The 20,707-nt window shown below is 43.2% G+C and overlaps 1 protein-coding gene across 1 annotated transcript in view; it reads right to left on the bottom strand.

Moving 5' to 3' along the window:
* Positions 1-20,707, bottom strand: part of SDHC (succinate dehydrogenase complex subunit C) — a 35,786-nt gene that overhangs the window by 6,224 nt on the left and 8,855 nt on the right. Inside the window, exon 4 of the mRNA XM_015076235.3 lies at positions 13,133-13,194. Coding sequence (XP_014931721.1) covers positions 13,133-13,194 — 62 coding nt within the window. The remainder of the gene's footprint in view (positions 1-13,132; positions 13,195-20,707) is intronic.

The following is a 20,707-nucleotide window of genomic DNA, read 5'->3' as shown; positions in this document are numbered from 1 at the left end:
TCCCTTTGTAATGATTAAAACGTTCTAAATCTTCATTGAGGAGGGCACTTGCACTGGGTGTTGTATGTAGCGATGAATCACGGCAATCTGCCCCCCACAACCAAAAGCACACTGTATACACTGTATGTTAGCCAACTTGACAATAAATTATATTTAAAAAAAAATATGTTCTAAATCTTATCGTGGTGATTGTTACACAACTCTGGGAATATACTAAAAACTGAATTCTACACTTTAAATCAGTGAATTGCATGGTGTATGAATTATGTCTCAATAAAGCGGTCATAAGAAACAATCTCTACTCCAATGGCTGCCACCTAGTTCCCACCCCTACACATTTCCACCGGTAACTGTGGCTCATTACAGAGTGATTCTCAACAGCACGGTGAAAGGCTATTAACTTTATTTCAACAGGCATCTAATTTTCCATCTCCACTCAAGGTAGAAGAGGGACCAGAACTGTGGCAACTGAGCACCAGAAGGAATCTTGTGCAAGTCAGGCTATTGGGATGGCTATGCAAACTCTTTCCAAGAAGATCTGTTTTTCTTCGAGCGAGCAAACAAGGGAGAGGGGGCAGAGGGAGAGTGAGAATCTTAAGCAGGCTGCACGCTCAGCATGGAGCCCAGTGAGGGGTACGATCCCACAACCCAGGGATTGTGACCTGAGCCAAAATCAAGAGTGGACACTTAACCGACTGAGCCACCCAAGCGCCCCTCCAAGAAGATCCTAAAGAACGTGAAATATTTACAGCGGCAGGAGTTGGAAGACAGCGTGCAGGGAGTGTAACTTCTAGAAGGCCATTCTACTCCACTCTTGTCAAGTGCGGCAAACACACACGCCTCCATTTCACAGACACTTACGAAAAGCATCCTTCGTACTAAATCTGTATGAAGCTTGCAGACAGAAAAATGAAGACCTGGTCTTTGCCCTTAGGAAGCTTAGTGTCCAGCTTTTTTTTTTTTTTTTACTTAGGGAAATCAATCCACAGGACCAAGTAAGGTGCTAAAGGGCACCAGCCCACAACCAAGGTATCTGTGTGCACAGGGCGCTAAGGAACTCAAAGACAACAATCAAGATCCATCTGGTGGGAGGAGCAGAGTACCCTGAAAAGCTTTTTCGTGGAGGTGCATTTAAGCTAAGTTCAAAAAATCTTTTGTTTAAGTTCATTCATTTATTTTTGAGGGAGGCAGAGACAGTGTGAGCAGGGGAGGGGCAGAGAGAGACAGAGAGAGGGGGACGGAATCCCAAGCAGATGCTGCACTGTCAGCACAGAGCCTGCCACAGGGTTCAACTCACGAAACCTGAAGATCATGACCTGAGCTGAAACTGAGTCAGGTGCTTAACCGACTGAGCCACCCCGGCGCCCCTGAGCTGAGTTTTGAGAAAAGAGATAAGGGGACAGCAAAGTGGGGAATGGCGGGATACATCAAAGAGGGCCTTACATGCCAAACTACAGAGTTTAAACTTGATCCTGCCAGTCGAGGATGACAGATTTCAGGGGCGCCTGGGTGGCTCAGTCGGCTGAGCGTCTGACTTCGGCTCAGCTCATGATCTCGCGGTCCGTGAGTTCGAGCCCTGCGTCAGGCTCTGTGCTGACAGCTCAGAGCCCGGACCCTGCTTTGTCTGTGTCTCCCTCTCTCTCTGCCCCTCCCCTGCTCGCACTCAGTCCCCCCCCCCCCTCTCAAAAATAAATAAAAACATTAAAAAAAAAAAAAGGATGAGATTTCATCCTGGTACCAATCAAATGCAGTGCACCTCAGCGCCAATCCGTACCAATTAATAATGACTGTCTCAAGTGTTACAGTAAGACATGCAGACAGCCAAAAGGCACACGAAGAGATGCACGCCAAGGGTCACCTGGGAAACGCAAATCAAAACCACAAGGACACATCACCTCACACCTGTCGGAATGGCTAGTATCAAAAAGAAAAGAAATACCAAACGTCAGCAAGGATGTGGAGAAAAGAGAATCCTTGCACACTGGTGATGGGAATGTAAATCGGTGCAAACACTGTGGGAAACAGTACGGAGGTTCCGCAAAACATGACAAACAGAAATGACATATGATCCAGTAATTCCACTACTGGGTATTTACCCAAAGGAAACAAAAATCTAATTCAGGGCCACACGGCTGGCTCAATTGGAGGAGCATGTATCTCTTGACATCAGGGTCATGAGTTCAAGTCCCACATTGGGTGTAGAGATTACTAAAAAAATAAATAAATGAACTTAGGGCCCCTGGGTGGCTCAGTTGGTTAAGCGTCCGACTCAGCTCAGGTCACAATCTCACGTTTCATGAGTTCAAGCCTCGCTGTGCTGACAGCTCAGAGCCTGGAGCCTGCTTCGGATTCTGTGTCTTCCTCTCTCTCTCTCTCTCTCAAAAATAAATATAAAAAAAATTTTTTTTTAAATAAATGAAATTAAAAAAATTCACTAATTCAAAAAGATATATGTACCCCTATGTTTATGGCAACATTATTTACCAATGGCCAAGATATGGAAGCAACCCAAGTGTTCATTGGTAGGTGAATGGACAAAGAAGATGTGGTGTATGCACCCAGTGGAATACTACTCAGGCATAAAAAAGAACGAGACCTGGCTATCTGCTACAACATGGCTGGAGTGAGAGGGTATTATGCTAAGTGAAATAAGTTAGAAAAAGACAAATAGCATATGATTTCACTCATACGTGGAATCTAAAAAACCAAACAGACTCTTAAATACACAGAACAAATTAGTGGTTGCCAGAGATGAGGTGGATGGGGGAAGAAGTTAAATAGGTAAGGGGGATTAAGAGGTACAAACTTCTGGGGCGCCTGGGTGGCTTGGTTAAGCGTCCGACTTCCGCTCGGGTGATGATCTCACGTTCGTGAGTTTGAGCCCCGTGTCGGACTCTGTGCTGACAGCTCAGAGTCTGGAGCCTGCTTCAGATTCTGTGTCTTCTTCTCTCTCTGCTCCTACCCCGCTCATGCTCTCTCAAAAATAAACATTAAAAAAATTTTAAGAAAAAAAGAGGTACAAATTTCCAGTTATAAAATAAACAAATCACAGAAATGAAAAGTACAGCACAGGGGATATAGTCAGTAATATTGTAATGACATTGTATGGGGACAGGTGGTGACTTCACTTATACTGAGCACTGAGAAATGCAGAGTTGTCAAATCAATATACTGTACACCTGAAACAACCAACCAGAAAAAAGGTGTTGTAGTGAGAAGGACCGTGAGGCTGTATCACATACACAAACACTGATCTGCCCTCGGCTCAGGAGGAGGAGATGTTTACTTGAGCCAAAACCTGCCATTCTTTTTTTTTTTTTTAATGTTTATTTATTTTTGAGAGAGAGGGAGACAGAGCATGAGCAGAGTAGGAGCAGAGAGAGAGGGAGAGACAGAATCTGAAGCAGGTTCCAGGCTCTGAGCTGTCAGCACAGAGCCCAATGTGGGGCTAGAACCCAGGAACCACAAGATCGTGATCTGAGCTGAAGTTGGACACTTAACCGACTGAGCCACCCAGGTGCCCCAAATCCTGCCATTCCTAATGGGACTGATAAATCATTAAGGGTTTTAAACTGGACAGTGATATGGTCACATATGCCCTTTGAGAAGGTCAACCTGGCAGCCACAGGGGACAGAGGAGAGTAATCACAGGGGAGGCAGGAAGTCTGAACAGGAGGCTGTGAGTAATTCCGGGTCTTCGGTGGATGAAGGTGGTAGCCTGACTGACTGAAGACAGTAACAGAATAAAGAATGGACAACTAAAAAAGATATAAGGAGGTAAGATCTGGGGACATGGGGTAAATGGGGGAAGTCAAGGGTGGTGGTTTGCATGAGCGACTGATAATGCCCTTTACCCACACAGGGAACGAGGGAAACACATTCAGGTTTGGTTTGTCAGAGGACTGACGTTGATACTCTGGGAAGGGAAAGACAGGTTCAATTCAGAGGACACCTAAGGTGGAGGTACGGGAGGAACGTCAAGGTTGCATATGCAGTAAGCAGCTGGATCAAGGTCTAAAGCTCTGACCTGAAGACACAGATTTGAGCGTCATCCCAAGGTCAGTGATAAGTGAAGTCTGAAGTGTGGATGCGGCAACTGGGGGAGGGAAATCCACCTGGCGATGAGGTCCTCAAGAGCAAGGGCCATGACTTACTCATTTCTGTAACCACAGCATTTCACACAGTGATCGGCACAAACCAAGGTCTCTATGCGACTGGGTCGAGGAGTACAGGTGGCAACCTGGGACTTGTGACTGGAGCCCGAAGTGGGGGACCATCAGCCCGAAGGGCTGAACCCTTAACCTGTGAGGTCTGCACTAACTCTGAGTGGTGAGTATCACTACTGAACTGAATTGGAGGACACTCAGTTGGTGCGTGGACAATTGAAAAATTTGTCGTTAATGGGAAAAATATGAATTTGGTGTCAGAGCGTTATGTGTAAAACAGTTCAGAAAAGAGCCCCTGTTTTTTGATGTCTATTTATTTTTGAGAGAGCGAGCAAGCGTGCATGGGTGTGTGCGTACAGGCGAGGGGCAGAGAGAATGGGGGGACAGGGGATCCGAAGCGGGTTCTGTACTGACAGCAGAGAGCCAGATGTGGGGCTCAAACTCCCAAACTGCAAGATCGTGACCTGAGCTGGAGTCGGACGCTTAACTGACTGAGCCACCCAGGCGCCCCAGAAAAAAAGAGCCCTTTTTTTTTTTTTTAATGTTTATTTATTTTTCAGACAGAGAGAGACAGAGCATGAACAGGGGAGGGTCAGAGAGAGAGGGAGACACAGAATCGGAAGCAGGCTCCAGGCTCCGAGCTGTCAGCACAGAGCCTGACGCGGGGCTCGAACTCACAGACCGTGAGATCATGACCTGAGCCGAAGTCGGATGCTTAACCAACTGAGCCACCCAGGTGCCCCAAAAAGAGCCCTTTTTAAAAAAACAGAAAGGCAGCCAGCCAACACGGTCTCTCCTCTAATTATACACAGACTGGAATTTGTGTGGTGATCCCCAGATCTCCCTGACCTCCCAGAAACATCACTTAATTTTTTTTTTCTGATTACAAAAATACATTGCAAAGAACTACATTATAGAAGAGTATGGTTTACAAAGGTTCCCCATAATCCCACTACTCAGAGATAACCATTTTGTGTATATCCAGAGACACTGTGTCATTTCATGTCATTTTCATATCAGAAAATACCACCTACTGCAAATACAATTATTGCTACAGCCATCGTTTACCGAAAACTTACATAATTATTTAATCCTCCTAACCATCTGAAAAATTAGTACCATCTTCACTTAGCAGTGAATGAAATGAGGTTCAGAAACATTAAGAAGCGTATCCAAGTTTACTGAGCATTAAGTGAACGGGCTGGGATTTGAACACAAAACTCAGATTCTTTCCGCTAACACCACACTTTTTTCTTAAGCACTTATAAACTCCTGACTCGTAATTGTTTTTTTAGACTTGCTAGTGTTTCCATTGTTTAAAAAATACTGATCTTGAAAAAACTGGCTTGGGGTTATGGAGGAGAATGGTGTTGAGAACAACTGATTTATTTTGAGACATTTGTTTGCTTTTGAATTGATTAAGCTGACAAAATTCTATGACATTCATAGAAGCAAAGGCTGAAGACGTTGCTGTTCACATCCCAGGATTTCCATTAGTTTTAACTCTGGAAGGTTATCCCAGAGTAGGTGGTATTATTCTAAGATGAGGAAGCCTGACCAGTCTGGTCTTCTGGGAGGGGAGTGTTGCTATGAGCGGCCATTCCTGGGACTCAGCAGTTAGACTGCTGTCACATGGGGTGCACAGATCAGAGCGGAGTCTGTCTGGATATCTTAGGCATATGTGTGCCTATCAAAGTTTCGGATGAAGGTTTGCACTGAAATTCCAAGAACAGTGGAGGGGTCCTGTGACCTTCTAACTTTCTATCTATCCAGACCAAATCTATCCAAAGATCCTTGAATCCTCTTGGGCCAGATCTTCTCAAATCTTCTCAAACTCTCTCAGTTCATGGTACCTCAGTGTTTTCAGTAATTTTTTTTTTTTAAGGGTACCCCTAAGCCAAAAGAGATACCTAACAGTTTTGTTTCTTAACTAATTAGATCCAAACAACTCAAGTATTTATGTCCTGACAATTTAGCAGCCATCTGGAAAAACAAAAAACAAAAGAACTATTCACATAATGGCAAGAGGAATTTTCTTTTTAATTTCAGTTGTCAATAACCACAATGACTTACTAATGGGATGTATACACTGTTGGATACTGCACAACTTCTCCAACCCCGGCTATCAGACTGGCCGTCACCATCATCATTTCCAGGTCCACAGATTCTCACACAGGCCAGGCTGAAGGATCAGCCTTTCAGTGAGAGACTGCTTGCATACACGGGCAAAGCTCTGCTCAGGCAGTCAGCTTCCTTTCTGGAAAAGCCAAAGGCCTTACGTACAGACCTATAGGTAATCAGTGGAACTCTGAAGTGGCTGCTTTTCTCTTCTGGGCTTGGCATGAGAGGGAAGGGACATCAGTCACTGATTCTCAAATGTGGCATGTTATGGACACAGCAGGAATCCTGGCCACTGAGGCGGCGTGGAGAAAGCAGCAGCACAACCTGTGCAGTAAGACAAAGGAGTCCAGTTCTTACTGTCACTAACCAGCCACTTACTCCTCACTTCCCTTTCTGCTTGTATTAATGCCAGTTAGGATGGTGAGAATTAAATTAAATACTAGACGTGAATTTCCTAATACAGGCCTGGTGGCGATTATTACTTCTGTGAATGCTTGGGATACTTCCACACCGTTCGGAAAATGTCTCATCATCTGTAGCTGAAGAGCTTGTTCTCAGCCTTTCCTACTCACAAGTGCTATGGTTCTGTCCTTGCATTACCAGGATGAAATGGCCTGGCAAAATCGCTGGTCTCCAGAAGAGCAAATGCTTCTCCGAAGGGTTTTACTTTTTCTCAGTGCAGGAACACTCCTGCTGCCGCCCCCTCCAGAGGCTGCAGGGAGGCCGACAGGCACAACGGGACACGATGAGATTAGTGTGCGAGCACTTCGGATACAAGAACAATCAGGTGCTGTCACCGGGGCTGGGTGAACCATCACGTGGATGGCTCCGGCAAGGCTCTTGCACAGGTTTCCATTCTCATCTGCAGGGACATCTGCAGGGCCGTGCTGGGAAGAAGGGTCTGAAAGGGCTTCGGATGGCTTCTGGAAGTGGCCACAGGACTTGCTGCCAACCTGAGGGGCTCTGTATGTAGCGCTTTACTGCAGTGCAGCAGGCCAGAGCTGGTCCCCACAGCCCAGGGAAAGCACCACTTAATTTGTCTGACTGATTAGATGGGACAACTTCACTGGCTTTGTTTTCCTAATTTACGTTGTTTAGCTGTTAGAGGAGCCCCCCTCCTTGGGCACTGAGGTCATTGGAGGAGAGGCTATCACCAGCTTCCTGGTATACTAGACATCAGAGGGGAATTTGGGAAATCGCATATTTGGTTTCCTCTCATGTATTTTTTTCACTTGTAATGAGGAAAGCTTTGGCCAAAGTCACTTTTGACTGAATTAACTGACTGACATTCCTTGTTCAAAGATGTGCTATGGTAAGAAATATATATTTGGTCTCTCCCCCTAGTTCCTGGCACACCAGTCCTGACACCTTTGGAACTTCTAGAGTGGGAAGAGTGTCTTGGGATGACCGGTGGCTGGGGGCCCCTAGACAGCTTCAGGACGGGGGCTAGTTGCCAGAAAGACCAAGGCAGGGATGGAGGGTTGGAACTTCCATCCCCACCCCCTCCTCCCCATCCCCATCCCCCACATCTCTGCAAAGGAGTAGCTGGTGCTTGAGCTAATCACCAATGGCCAATAACGTGATCAATCCTGCCTAGGTGAGAAACCTCCATAAAACCCCCTGAATGACAGGTTTTGAGCTGCTTTCAAGCTGTTGAACACATCAGGTGCAGAAAGGGTGGTGTTAGAAAAACCCACAGGCCGACCATGGTGACGCTTAGGGCAAAGCAGCAAACCTAACTTGATACCTAAGCTAACTGCAGTTTCAACTTCCCAGCAGTGTAACCAGTCAACACGGAATTTCCTGGTCAATCTGAGCAAATTTACTGATAGGAAATTTACTGATAGATACCTTCCATGCCCCTCAGGAGGGCAACCTTGCCTAAACAATGCATTCCTTGCTAATAAATTCCTTTCCTTCCTTTCCTTTTTTTTTTTTTTTCTTTTTTTGAAGATTTTATTTTGGGGGTGTCTGAGTGGCTCAGTCGGTTAAGCATCTGACTCTTGATCTCAGCTCAGGTCATGATCTCACTGTTCGTGCGTTCAAGCCCCGCATCCGGCTCTGTGCTGACAGTGCGGAGCCTGCTTGGGATTCTCTATCGCACTATCTCTCTGTCCCTCCCCTGCTCGCTCTCTCTTCTCTCTCTCAAAATAAATAAATAAACTTAAAAACATGTTAAGATTTTATTTTTAACTAACCACTATACCCAATGTGGGGCTCAAACTCACAACGCCAAGATTGAAAGTCACATGATCCACCCACTCAACCAGCCAGGAGCCCCTCTTTTTTTTTTTTTTTTAATGCCTTCTCTCTACCTTTAAAAACCTTTCTTTTGTTTAGCTCAGCAGAGCATCTCCTTGCTAAAAGGGATGCTGCCCAATTCATGAATCAATTCATAAAGCCAATCAGATCCTCATTTTTACTCAGCTGAACTTTGGTGTTATTTTGAATACACCAGAGAGGGCATGGGAGCTCCATGCACACTGACAGCCGCCCGTCCACCCCTATATGTTGTCCTACATTCCTCTTCCATTTGGCTCTTCTGAGGGGCATCCTTCATTTAAAAAAAATCACTAAATGTAAGTAAAGGGTTTTCAGGAGTTCTGATGAGCCGTTCTAGCAAATTATCAAGGGAGGGGTCATGAAGACTCTGATTTACAGCCATAACTTTCTATCTAGTGTTTAATTCCCACAATCCTAACTAGGCATTAATACAAGCAGGAAAGGAAGTGAGCCTATATAGTACCTGGTTAGTGACACATTGGGAACCGAACACAGATCTGTCCTACTCCCAAAGTTTACTCTTGTTACTTTGTCTCCACTGCCTCAGTGACTAGGATTCCTAACACATTCGAGAATCAATGACTAATGTCCCATCTCATGACAAGCCCAGAAGAAAAAAGCAGTCATTTTCAAGTTCCATTAGTTACTTTATAAATCTGTAAGGCCTTTGGCTTTTCTAGAAAAGAAACGGACGGCCTGAGCAGAAGGCTTGTGTATGCATTCAGGCAATCTCTCACTGAAGGTCTCTGACCTGACCCATATTTACTAACAACCCCAGACCTTCAGGACCATTCCCACACCCCTCTGAGGTCACTGTAAGCTTCATTTGTAGTTGCAATTCCTCTGAATACCTGCTATTTTGCACCCCCCCGGGCTTCTTCTAAACTCATGGGGTTTCCGATGGTGTTGCCGCATCCTGACTGCCTCCCCCAGCCTCACTCTTGCTGCAGCTTCCGGTACCTGCCACTCTCAAGGGACTGACCTGATCGCATCAAGACTGTTATACCATCTGTCACTATGAAAAGCCATGAGTGTTTTACTCCCTACAGCATCTAAGCAATAGAAGAGTATTACTGGCCATCTCTTCCCATATTTTAAAGGATTGTTTACGAAGTCCCTTTGCAATAAATTCTATTTTAAAGTCAAACTAGTGTCATCACACTTTTTGGTTCAACAGGCTTTTCACAATTTACATATTGGCTGCAAAATCTCTACAGTGGATTTGTCCCAGCCAGCCTGTCCTATTACTGGAATGAGAACAGGAACTTTTCTTTCTTTTTTTTAAATGTAAAGCTCTATGCTCAATGCGGGGCTTCAACTCACAACCCCAAGATCAAGAGTCAAGTGCTCTACTGACCGAGCCAGCCAGGCACCCCGAAAACAGGAAACTTTTATGACTTCCAAAGATCTACAGGATCAAGTTCCAACTTCCCCACACAGCAGTCAAGGTCCTTCACTGTCTAGCACATTTTCCAGCCTTACCTTCTGCCACTTCTCCCGTAAACACTACTCTCAAACAACCAGACCCAGTCATCACCATCCAGTGACTCTGGACACTTCCCAACCCCTAGGCCATAAGGTAGTTTCTCTGTTGGAATGTCCTCCTCTACCACCTCTTAATGAACTCTCCTCCTCATCCTTCTCTCAAGCTCTCCAACTCCTTCACAGATGGTCTCTCCTCAAGGACCCCATATTTCGACTAAAAAGTTATTACAGAGCATTATATATATTTATTAATCTTACTCCTTAGACTTCTCTGCCCTTGAGGGTAGGGGCCATTACTATCACTATTTAATGTCTAATGCAAGCAGGAGATGAACCAGAAGGCAGGAAAAATGAACATTTCTGAAATGACCACTATGAGCAAAATGACTTAGATGGTTGTATTCATTTAGTAAACGGAGATCTACTAAGCACCTACTGCGTGTCTGCCAGTGGGTATGGCAGGTAAAGAAGGTACATGCAGTCCCCACTCTCTGTAGAGTTAGCAGTCTAATAAAAGAGACAGATTTATAAAAAGTAAGCAAACAAAAGAATTACAAATATGTAATAAAAGCTCTGAAAGAGGCGACCAGTGCAATAAGAACTATGAAGGAACAGTGCTGTGAAACAGAAAATTAACAAAAGAACTAGAACTGGAAACTCCTTAATTAGAGATGGTGGTAGGCAAAGTAATTTTTTTTTTTTTTTTTTTTTTTTTAGGGGGGAGAGAGAGAGGGAGGGAGGGAGGGAGGGTGGAAGGGAGGGAGAGGGAGAGAGAGAGAAAATAAATGAAATAAATGAATCCCAAGCAGACTCCACACTCAACACGGAGCCCGATGTGGGGCTTGATCCCATGACCCTGGGATCATGACCTGATGATTCTAGTCAATGCAATCATGCAATGATCCTGGGGTGAGAAAGGCTTTTGCTCATTCAAAGGAATTCAAAGACCAGTGTGGCCAGAGCACAGGAAGCAAGGGGAGGCAAGGCCAGACGAGGCAGGGCACTTTATGCCACGGTGGAGATTTGAATTTTAATCTAAGCGCAAAGGCAAATGCAGTGATAGGGTGACTCTACGTGTGACACGATTCAATTTATTTTCATAAGGTTTTGTTTCTCCTGCTGTTAAGTGAAGAACAGACTGGAGGAGAGCCACAAGAATGCAAAGATCACAGATGCTGGGACTGACTTCATTTCAGGCCAAATTCACCATCTGGTCCAGTGCACTTCATCTTCTAAGAGACCGCTGCCATTAAATTTATCACACTTCTCATTCCTGTTTTCGTAAGTCAACATCCAGAGTGTGGTTTCTTGAAATCCCATCAATTCTGGGAGAGGCATTAATAAGATGCTCATTTTAACAAGGAATAAAACTGAGGTTCAGAGAGGTGACCGGGTTGCCTACGTCACCCACCTATTAAAAATAGGTTCCCTTCCAGTTTTGAATGGACCTTCAGCATTTGAGGGAAACAGGAGAACTACTACCATATACACAACAGCCACTACGTTCCATCCTGGAATTAGGGGAGAACGTTAGGGATAAACTGGATACGTGCTGATGAATGAATACAAGGTCTTTCAAGGGGGTAAAGATAGGAAAGAAGTAAGTTACTGCTAAGTACGGTTGTGAAAAAAATATGTATCACCGTTAGCTATGTTTGGCAAACGAATATTTTTTAATTAGTATGGTCTATGAAAGAGTCAACATCCTTTGTCTCATTCGGTGGTGATAAATACACTGAGATGAAAAGGGAAACTAAAGCCTGATAAACTGCTCTTGTTCTCTCAATGATTTTTAGGATTAAATTTGCTCATCAACACCACCAAACTAAGCATAAAGAATAAATCTAGCAATTATAAGATTCAAAGTAGGCAGAAAGAAAGTAACTGAATTTACAGCTAGCATAACCTAATCTTGAAGTCTGTTATATTGTTTTCAGTCCAAGTGGGTCAAAAACCAGAAACTATACACAGATTCCAAGACAACAGCAATCATCCTTCTACCTGGATTCCATCATCCCTTTACCAACCAAAGGAATGATAAGTAGGGATGATAATATCCGATATTAGGTAGGAGTTCCTATCCCTACTTGATTACCAACAAAACAAATCTGACTTTGAACAGCAAAGACATGGCATTAGCTAATTTCTGCCAATGTCTTAGCAGCAGCTGCCTAAATACAGGGTCCCTACACTTGAGCCAGCAGTCCCGCTGATGAGCACTTCTGTAAAAACACAGTCTACAGGAGTCCAGGGGGGCGGTCCCTGAAGAACATCACAGAAAACAAAAATATGTCCATATTTCCTGTACCAGCCAGGGAAAAATTTTAAATACAGCTGATCCTCTTGTAAAGTATCTCTCTATTGTAGAAAGATGCATCAGATCCCAAAACCTGATTAAAATCTGCATCCTTCCTGCCTGTAATAAACCGGACTACCTGAAATGGATGCACTAAGACCAGCATACAATTCATACCATGTAAGTAAATAAATAGACATTCTGGGCCGTAAACCAAGATTTTGCGAGACTGGAGAAGGACTTGGTTTTTTGGGCCTAATCAATTCTAGGTGATGCAGAATGGGTGCTAAAGCTGAGTTTCTGGAAGCATAAGGTTGATGACTAATCTTGGACGGTGTTTGGTCAATGTGTAGTCGGCCCACACATCTCTATGACATTTCTACCTCTGTTCTCTGTAATTTCAATAAATATATAATAGTGTGCTAGGGATAGGGGCACCTAGGTGGCTCAGTTGGTGAAGTGTCCGACTCTTGATTTCAGCTGAGGTCTTGATCTCAGGGTCGTGAGTTCAAGCCCCATATTGGGCTCCTCGCTGGGTGTGAAGCTTACTAAAAAACCAAACAAACAAAACACGTGGCTAAGGAAAGAACATAAGCTTACTGGGAACTCATGATGAATTGTTAAAGGAACAAATGAACAATAAACTTAAATGGACTCGTCATTTTCTCTAAATCAAGTTGCTGATTTGCACAGGAGGGGGTGCTAAGAGACACAGAAACAGCAAAGTTCTTCAAAGTGCGTGTGCCGGTGTGCACGTATGCGTAAATACACGTGTCCATACCTGCACTCAAGGCCATACCAGTACCGCGGTGGCAAATGGACATCGCCATGGGAAGCGACCAACTGCAAAGAAATACACAAAGGCAATTAAAAAAAGGAAAATATGACACAATAGAGAGTTCATTTTTAAAAAAAAAATTTTTTTTAATGTTTATTTATTTTTGAGAGAGAGAGAGAAAGAGAGAAAGAGAGAGACAGAGCTCAAGAGGGGAAGGGCCAGAGACAGAGGGAGACAGAGAATCTGAAACAGGCTCCAGGCTCTGAACTATCAGCACAGAGCCCCACGCGGGGCTCGAACTCACGAACTGCAAGATCATGACCCGAGCCGAAGACGGACGCTCAACCGACTGAGCCACCCAGGGACCCCAATACAGAGTCCATTTTGGCGAAGAGAGGATAAACTACTTGGATATAGGCACTATTTACATATAAAAACAAAAACAGCTTTTGCATTCTTGTTTCCACTTTCTAGTTTGAATACATGAAAACTGATTTATTTCAGGAGAAGCATCCCTCCCTTTCACCAGAAGGAAACTCCTCCTTTCCTAAGAAGGAACAATGTGGGTGGGTCAAAGACGCCAATTAAAGTTGCATCAAGTTAGAAAATAATCACCAGACTACAACCACCTGGGTCTTCCCTTGCTCTAGTCACAAGATTGGAGGAAAAGGAAAACCAAGTGAGTTTTGTTTATCTAGTTTCACAGAACACACAGTCACCCCTGAACTCTTACTATATGCCCGTAAATATTCAAATTGAGCATACCATTTACTCCCTGATAAATTGCCTATCCCAAATTTTTAAATCCAATTTTCCTGGATTTAGTGTATGTTTCCTAATCCACGTTAGTTTTGAAATACTTTGTCATCAAACCCCTTTCTAAATCACGCTCTGAATCATTAATTTGCCAAAGCGTTTCCACAGAAGGACAACTAACACTGCTATATTCTGGACCTGGTTCTCATGCTCGAGAGAATTGGTTAGTGAAATGGAAAGAACAGAAGTCTTTGGATAAAGTGAACATTCACCCTAGAGAGTCAGCTTAGATAGGAAATGCTGAGCCTACTCAGACCATATTTTCAACACTCTAGAGGGAAGGTACCCAAGCAAGTTGAAAAAAATCTCAAAAAGAAATTCTAACTATGTAATGAAAATGGTCACAGTAAGAAAGGAGTAATGTCCAAAGAAACCAAAAAAACTGGCTAGACACCACTCTGCTTAACTCAGACTTAACAGGATAAATATAAAAGGCGGAAGAAGAGCCACATAACAAAGGACAAGCGGAGAACAATGACATAATTTGGTTAGATAAATCAGGAGACTAAAACCCAGAATGAGCTGAGGCTTGCAAAAATGTCAAGGACAACAAAAAGGGGCTTTTAAAATTGTATTCAGGGAAAGAAAGCCTCCTAACCGGGATGGACAATTTTATGTTAATAGATGACAGAGTACAAAGCAGATTGCTCAACTATTTTATTTGTCAAAGAGAATGATTATCAGACTGAAAAAGACAGAACAAATATTGATTTGAGAGAACTGAAAAAAACAGAGGTGGGGAAACTGTAAGACACTGCTTAGCATTCCGAAAGCACTTAGGGCCCGTGGCCAGTGAATGAAATCCCGTGACTGAAGGAGCTACCCGATAAAACGTGTGCACTGCTCTGGTGTTTAGACGCACGAAGTGGAAAATGGGAGTAGTAGGAGAAACTGCTGAAGTCAAATGTTACCCTGATTTTCAAAAATGGTTAAAACCATAGCCTGGGTTAGCTTAGTGCTGAGTAGGTAAAGGAGATTTTATTTCCCAAACAACCACAGTCCTAGTTCCAGTTTCACGTGACCTTCCAGAATCTTGTCACTCCTTATAACTCCTTGTAACTCAGGCAAGCAAGTGTTTAGCCCTTTGAACCTTCATGACTGACTGCCTCAAGAAACAGAATGCAGCAGAATGGACATTGCGTGACTTCCAGAACACACCCTCTCCTGCCAAGAGGAAGCCCAAATAGCCTATGCAGAGAGATCACGGACAAAGACTCAGGTGGAGAGAAAATGATGGTGCCTTTAGAAGCCAAAATCAACCCAAGACATAGGAGTAAATGGATCTTGAGATTAATTCAGCCCCGGCCTTTGTGTTTTCTAGCTGAGGACTAAATATCACAAAGACAAATCATTTCCACGATTTCCTGTTCACACATTAGGCCAGAGTCTAGTATAGAAAATCAAGATTGTTTTAATTCATTCACAGAAAAGATAATCACTAAGAGCCACTAAAATTTTCCCTTAGGAAATTTTTTTTTCAGGACATGAGATCCCTTTGAACACAGATGATACCTTATTCATTTCTGTATTTCCAACTCCTAAAAGAGTATCAAGCACACTGAACAGTCAACAAATACTTGATTTGAAATGTATTCATTTTATTTCCTTTTTGGACCGCTAATAGAATGCTAATCAAGGAAAAGCTAGACACCTAGGATATATGAGTTTCAGCATGTGACTTAACAATCGTGCTGCAAATAATACCATCGACAGAGTAAAAAACATTTCTCCAAGGAAGATATACAAATGGCCAGTTAGTATACGAAAAGATGCTCAACTTCACTAATCATTAGGGAGACACAAATCAAAATCACAATGAGATACCTCTTCACACCCGTTAGGATGACTATTGTTAAAAACAAACAAACAAAAACAATAAAGAATGAGCGTTGGTGAGGATGCAGAAAAATTGGAACCCTCGGGCAGTATTGGTGGGAACATAAACGAGCGCACCTCCCGTAGGAAACAGTATGGCGGGTTCCTCAAGAAATTAAATCATTACCATATGTCCTGGCGGTTCAATTTCTGGATACAGACCTACAAGAACTGACAGCAGGGATTCAAAGAGGTAGTACACCGATGCTCATTGCAGCATTATTCCCAATAGCCAAAAGGTAGAAGCCACACAAATGTCCGTGGACAGATGAATGGATAAGCAAAATGCAATGTATACGTACACCAAAGCATCTGTTCAGCCTTAGAAAGGAACGGAATTCGGACACGTTCTACAATATGGATGAACCTAGAAGACATTGTGCCAAGTGAAAGAAGCCAAGCACGAGAGGACAAACATTGTATGATTCCATTTCACAAGGCACCCAGAGTAGTCTAATTTACAGAGATAGAAACTCAGTGGTTAGGGGTTGGGGGTGGAGGCAGAGAATGGGAATTATTGCTTAATGAGTATGGAGTTTCAATTTAGGAATATAAAAGGATTCTGGAGATGGATAGTGGTGATGGTTTGTACAACAATGGTGAAGACATTTAATGCCACTGAACTGTATACTTAAAAATAGTCAAAATGACAAGTTTTGTATATTATGCATATTTTACCGCAATAAAAAAAATGTTGAAAAATAAGACAACCCAATTAAACAAATGAGCGTACGATTTGAATATTCCTTTCTCCAGAGAAGACATACAAATGGCCAATAAGCACATGAAAATCAATAAACGGATGTTGGAGAAAAAGTGTGCTTGGATTTATTTCTCAAGGTAAACCCAGAGCCACTGGATAGAAGATATAAGTTGTAGCAACTTCTGCAGTGCGTGGGTGGCTCAGCCATCCTACTTGGGCTGGGATCATGATCTCATGGTTTGTGGGTTTGAGCCCTGCGTCGGGTTCTCTGCTGTCAGTGCCTTGTCTCCCTCTCTCTCTGCCCCTCCACTGCTCACTCTCTCCCTCTCAAAAATAAATAAACATAAAAAATTTAAAAACATAATAATAAGTTGCAGCAACTTCAATAAAAGAAGGGTCTTTCTGATAAACAAAGAAATTCCCAAACTGGAAAAGGGCGGTAGGGAGTTCCTTGTATGCTAGAGGGGTATAAGCCCAGGCAGAGACAACCACGTGAAAATAATGCAGAAGAGATTCACTCATCAGGTACAACCGTGACTTTTAAACTTCTTTTCTGGTTTTTTTTTTTTTTTGGTGAGCAGCACCTTTCTTAAAATGCAAAAACCCAATACAGTGAAACCTTGGATTGCGAGTAACTTACTCTGCGAGTGTTCCGCAAGACGAGTAAACATTTCCAGTAAATTTTAACTTCATAAACGAGCGATGTCTTGCAATACGAGTAGTATGTGATGCGGAACATCACATGATCCCAAATGAGCTAACGGTTCCTCTCTCTCTCTCTCTCTCTCTGCAGGATTGTGAGTGATAGTCTCCCATGCTCAGATGCTCAGTCTCAGGCCACGGTGTTTGGCAGAAATCGGTAATTTTTTTCAGAACGTTGGAAGGTGCCCACGCTGGCACCACTGTATTTTTTGTCACTCCAAAGCACCTATGGGCAGTCCTTTGCTTTTCCATCCAAGAGTAAGCTTAGCAATGCTTTGCTTCATTCTAGGTCAGGCTGCCTGCAGATACAGACCCTTTCCTCTGCTGCCTTATTGCCAGTTACGTTAAATACAGAACATGACACGAGTTTATTAATACTGTACTGTAGGGGCGCCCAGGTGGCTCAGTCGGTTGAGTGTCCGACTTCGGCTCAGGTCATGATCTCACAGTTCGTGAGTTCGAGCCCCACATCTGAGCTGTCTGTGCTGACAGCTCAGAGCCTGGAACCTGCTTCAGATTGTGTGTCTCCCTCTCTTTCTGCCCCATCCCCACTCATGCTCTGTCTCTCTCTGTCTTAAAAATAAATAAAACATTAAAAGAAAAATTAAAAAAAAATACTGTACTGTAGCCAACATCCATTGGTCATAGTGAAAGACGTCCTACACAATAACCCACCTCTCTCTTGTCTCCCTCCCACCAGCCATGAAGGTTTGGAAAGGAAAGTGCAGGTTAGTTTATTTTTCTTTATACTTTGTATTTTCTTTATTATTTGGTACTATGTTACAGTATTGTAATCATTTCTTTATGAATATTTTTGGGCTGTAGAACAAATCTGTTGAGCTTCCATTATTTCTTATTGAGAAATTCGCTTTGATATACAAGTACTTTGGATTACAAGCATGTGTCTGGAACAAAGTATGCTTGTAAACCAAGGTTTTACTGTATGTAAAACAGATCAAAGTGAAGTTGCTTTGGTTACCCAGGGCCGGGGCCCATAGCTGCATGTTGGCCAGCCACACACAACTACCCACAGAAGCTTAGTGGAATATCCAAAGTCCCAAGGAACATTCTTAAAACAGTGAGGTTGGAGCTCCTGGCTGGCTCAGTCAGTAGAGTGGGAGACCCTTGATCCTGGGGCGGTGAGTTCGAGCCCCACGTTGGGTGTATAGATTCCTTAAAAATTAAAATCTTAAAAAACAAAAACAAAAAACACCAATGAGGTTGATGAGGAAATTAAATGTTATGGCCCCTTTCATCTCTAAGTTTCAACCCTAAGTTTAAAAAGTTTTCTAACATCCTTTTCAGTGGCTCTTGTTCTCCTGATAACTTAAGCTTTGATAAATTGATGCAATTTAGTGAAATAAATAATACTTCATAAAGTGCTCCCTTGACCATTTACTCCCTCCCATGCCTCCTCCAAAAAATTCTAAGGAAGTTAGTAATAGAAAATACGATTCCATAAAACATAAATCAGACATCTTTCCTGGACATATCACCTTGGAAACAGCCCCATGCTCTCTGATGCTTTTTTCCCCCCACAAGTACGTCTAGAAGGTAGTGAAAGACTCACGCCACCAGCCTACTAACATTCGTTACGTGACCCAAGCAAAAAGGCCAGGGATTTAAATACAGATTCAGAGTAATTTGAGAAGTTCTTCATCATTATCATTTTTCCCCAAATATTTTCTCTCTTAAAAAAAAAGTTCCACCAAGTTGCAAGGATTAAGATCACCTATTAGTCTTCTGTTTTAGGAGAATGCCCAATTTCTGCAATCAGAATTATTTCTGGAATCTGGCTTGGAAAAAATCTGAAGGGTTGTGGTATTTGCGGAGGTGGTAAAGAAACGGCCAGCCTCCCTGGCAGGAACCCAAGTAGAGAGGGTAGCAGGGCTCCAGCTGCTTTGCTGCATGAACTGGAAAGGAGCAGATCTAGAGGGGTTTTTCTTTGAAGACACCAGCTTACCAGTTATCGATGCTACTTCCGAGGACAACGGATGAACAGCTACAGATGCATCTGTGTATATGTATACACTCACATACCTACACGGACACCTGCATCTGCATCCACACATATCCTAGCTCTGTCTACTGAAAAGGGCCTACAAGCAATGACATCCTGGTAGCAATGAGAACATCTAGCACCCAGATCTTGATTTCGCAGGAGCCTTCTTGAAGCACTCCCACCGGCTAAGTGTGGGACAATCTGAACATCAAAATAAAGGAGAGTAACAGTGTAACCCTTTAGGCAGAATAGGCACTGGGAAATAACAAGAAATATGTATCTACACTGTCTCTCTTCCTGTTCCTGACACAGAGCTCCTAAAACCCTTATCAACTCCTTAGAGATAGGAGGGCTAGGAACATCTTTTGTTCTAATATTTGGTCTTTGACCCTGATTCCTGCCACACAGTTCCTAAATCCCTTGGAATTTCCTGGGCGGTAAGAGCGTCCTTTGCTCTAATGAGGTGACTCTGGGTGGGGGCTGGTTAGAAAGACCAAGCCATGGTTAGAAATTTGGAACTTTCAGGTCCACTCCCTCTTTTTCCAGGGAGGGAAGAGGGGCTAGAGATTGAGTTAATAATTGATCATGCCTACGTGATGAAGCCTCCGCAAAAATCCCAAAAAAAATGGTTCAGTGTCTCCGGGTTGGTAAACACAACCACATGTCACGAAGGTGGTGTACCTCAACTCCATGGGGACAGAAGCTCCTGTGCTCAGAACTTTTCTGGACATAGAGGTGCGTCAAAGGGTACCTTATGGTTTATCTGTATCATCTGTAGCACCCTTTATGACGAACTAGTAAATGTTAAGTAAATGTTTCCAGGTTCTGAGAGCAATTCTAGCAAATGATTGAACCTAAGGAGGGGGTAGAGAAAACTCTTGATTTATAGCTGGTCAGTCAAAAGCACAGGACTTGCAAACAGGCATCTGAAGCGGGGGACAGCCTGGGGGACTGAGCCCCTAACCTGTAGGCTCTGCACTAACTCCACACAGTAGGCGTCATGACTGAAGTCCTGGATACCCAACTGGTATCCACAGAGATGGAAAACTGGTTGGTGTGGGAAAAACCTCCACACATTCGATGTCAGAAGTATCAAGGGCAGAGAGGAAAGGAGGTTGTTTTTCCTTTAGTTGGTGTCATCACTGTAGAGAAGAGTTTTTCCTTTTAGGATTCCTTGAGTCTGCACCAATAAAGTATGCTTCATCCTATTAATTTATTTATTACAAATAAATCTAGAAGGGATGATGGAATTAGAAAAATTACAATCTGGCAACCGTCACAGTAATAACTCATTGTAATAACTAATAAATGTTGATGGTAAGTACCATCAACAGATGGTGGTAAAAGTCTCCCCACGAAATAATGATCAATTAATAAGCACACTATCTTTATTCATTAACTTTACAGAGAAACCGAAGCAGACACATTTATTTATTAATGTTTACTTATTTTTGTGAGAGAGCGAGCACACACGCACTCT

Source organism: Acinonyx jubatus, chromosome E4, assembly GCF_027475565.1.
Source record: "Acinonyx jubatus isolate Ajub_Pintada_27869175 chromosome E4, VMU_Ajub_asm_v1.0, whole genome shotgun sequence".
Taxonomy (NCBI): Eukaryota; Metazoa; Chordata; class Mammalia; order Carnivora; family Felidae; genus Acinonyx; species Acinonyx jubatus.
This window is presented reverse-complemented; position numbering and strand designations above follow the sequence as displayed.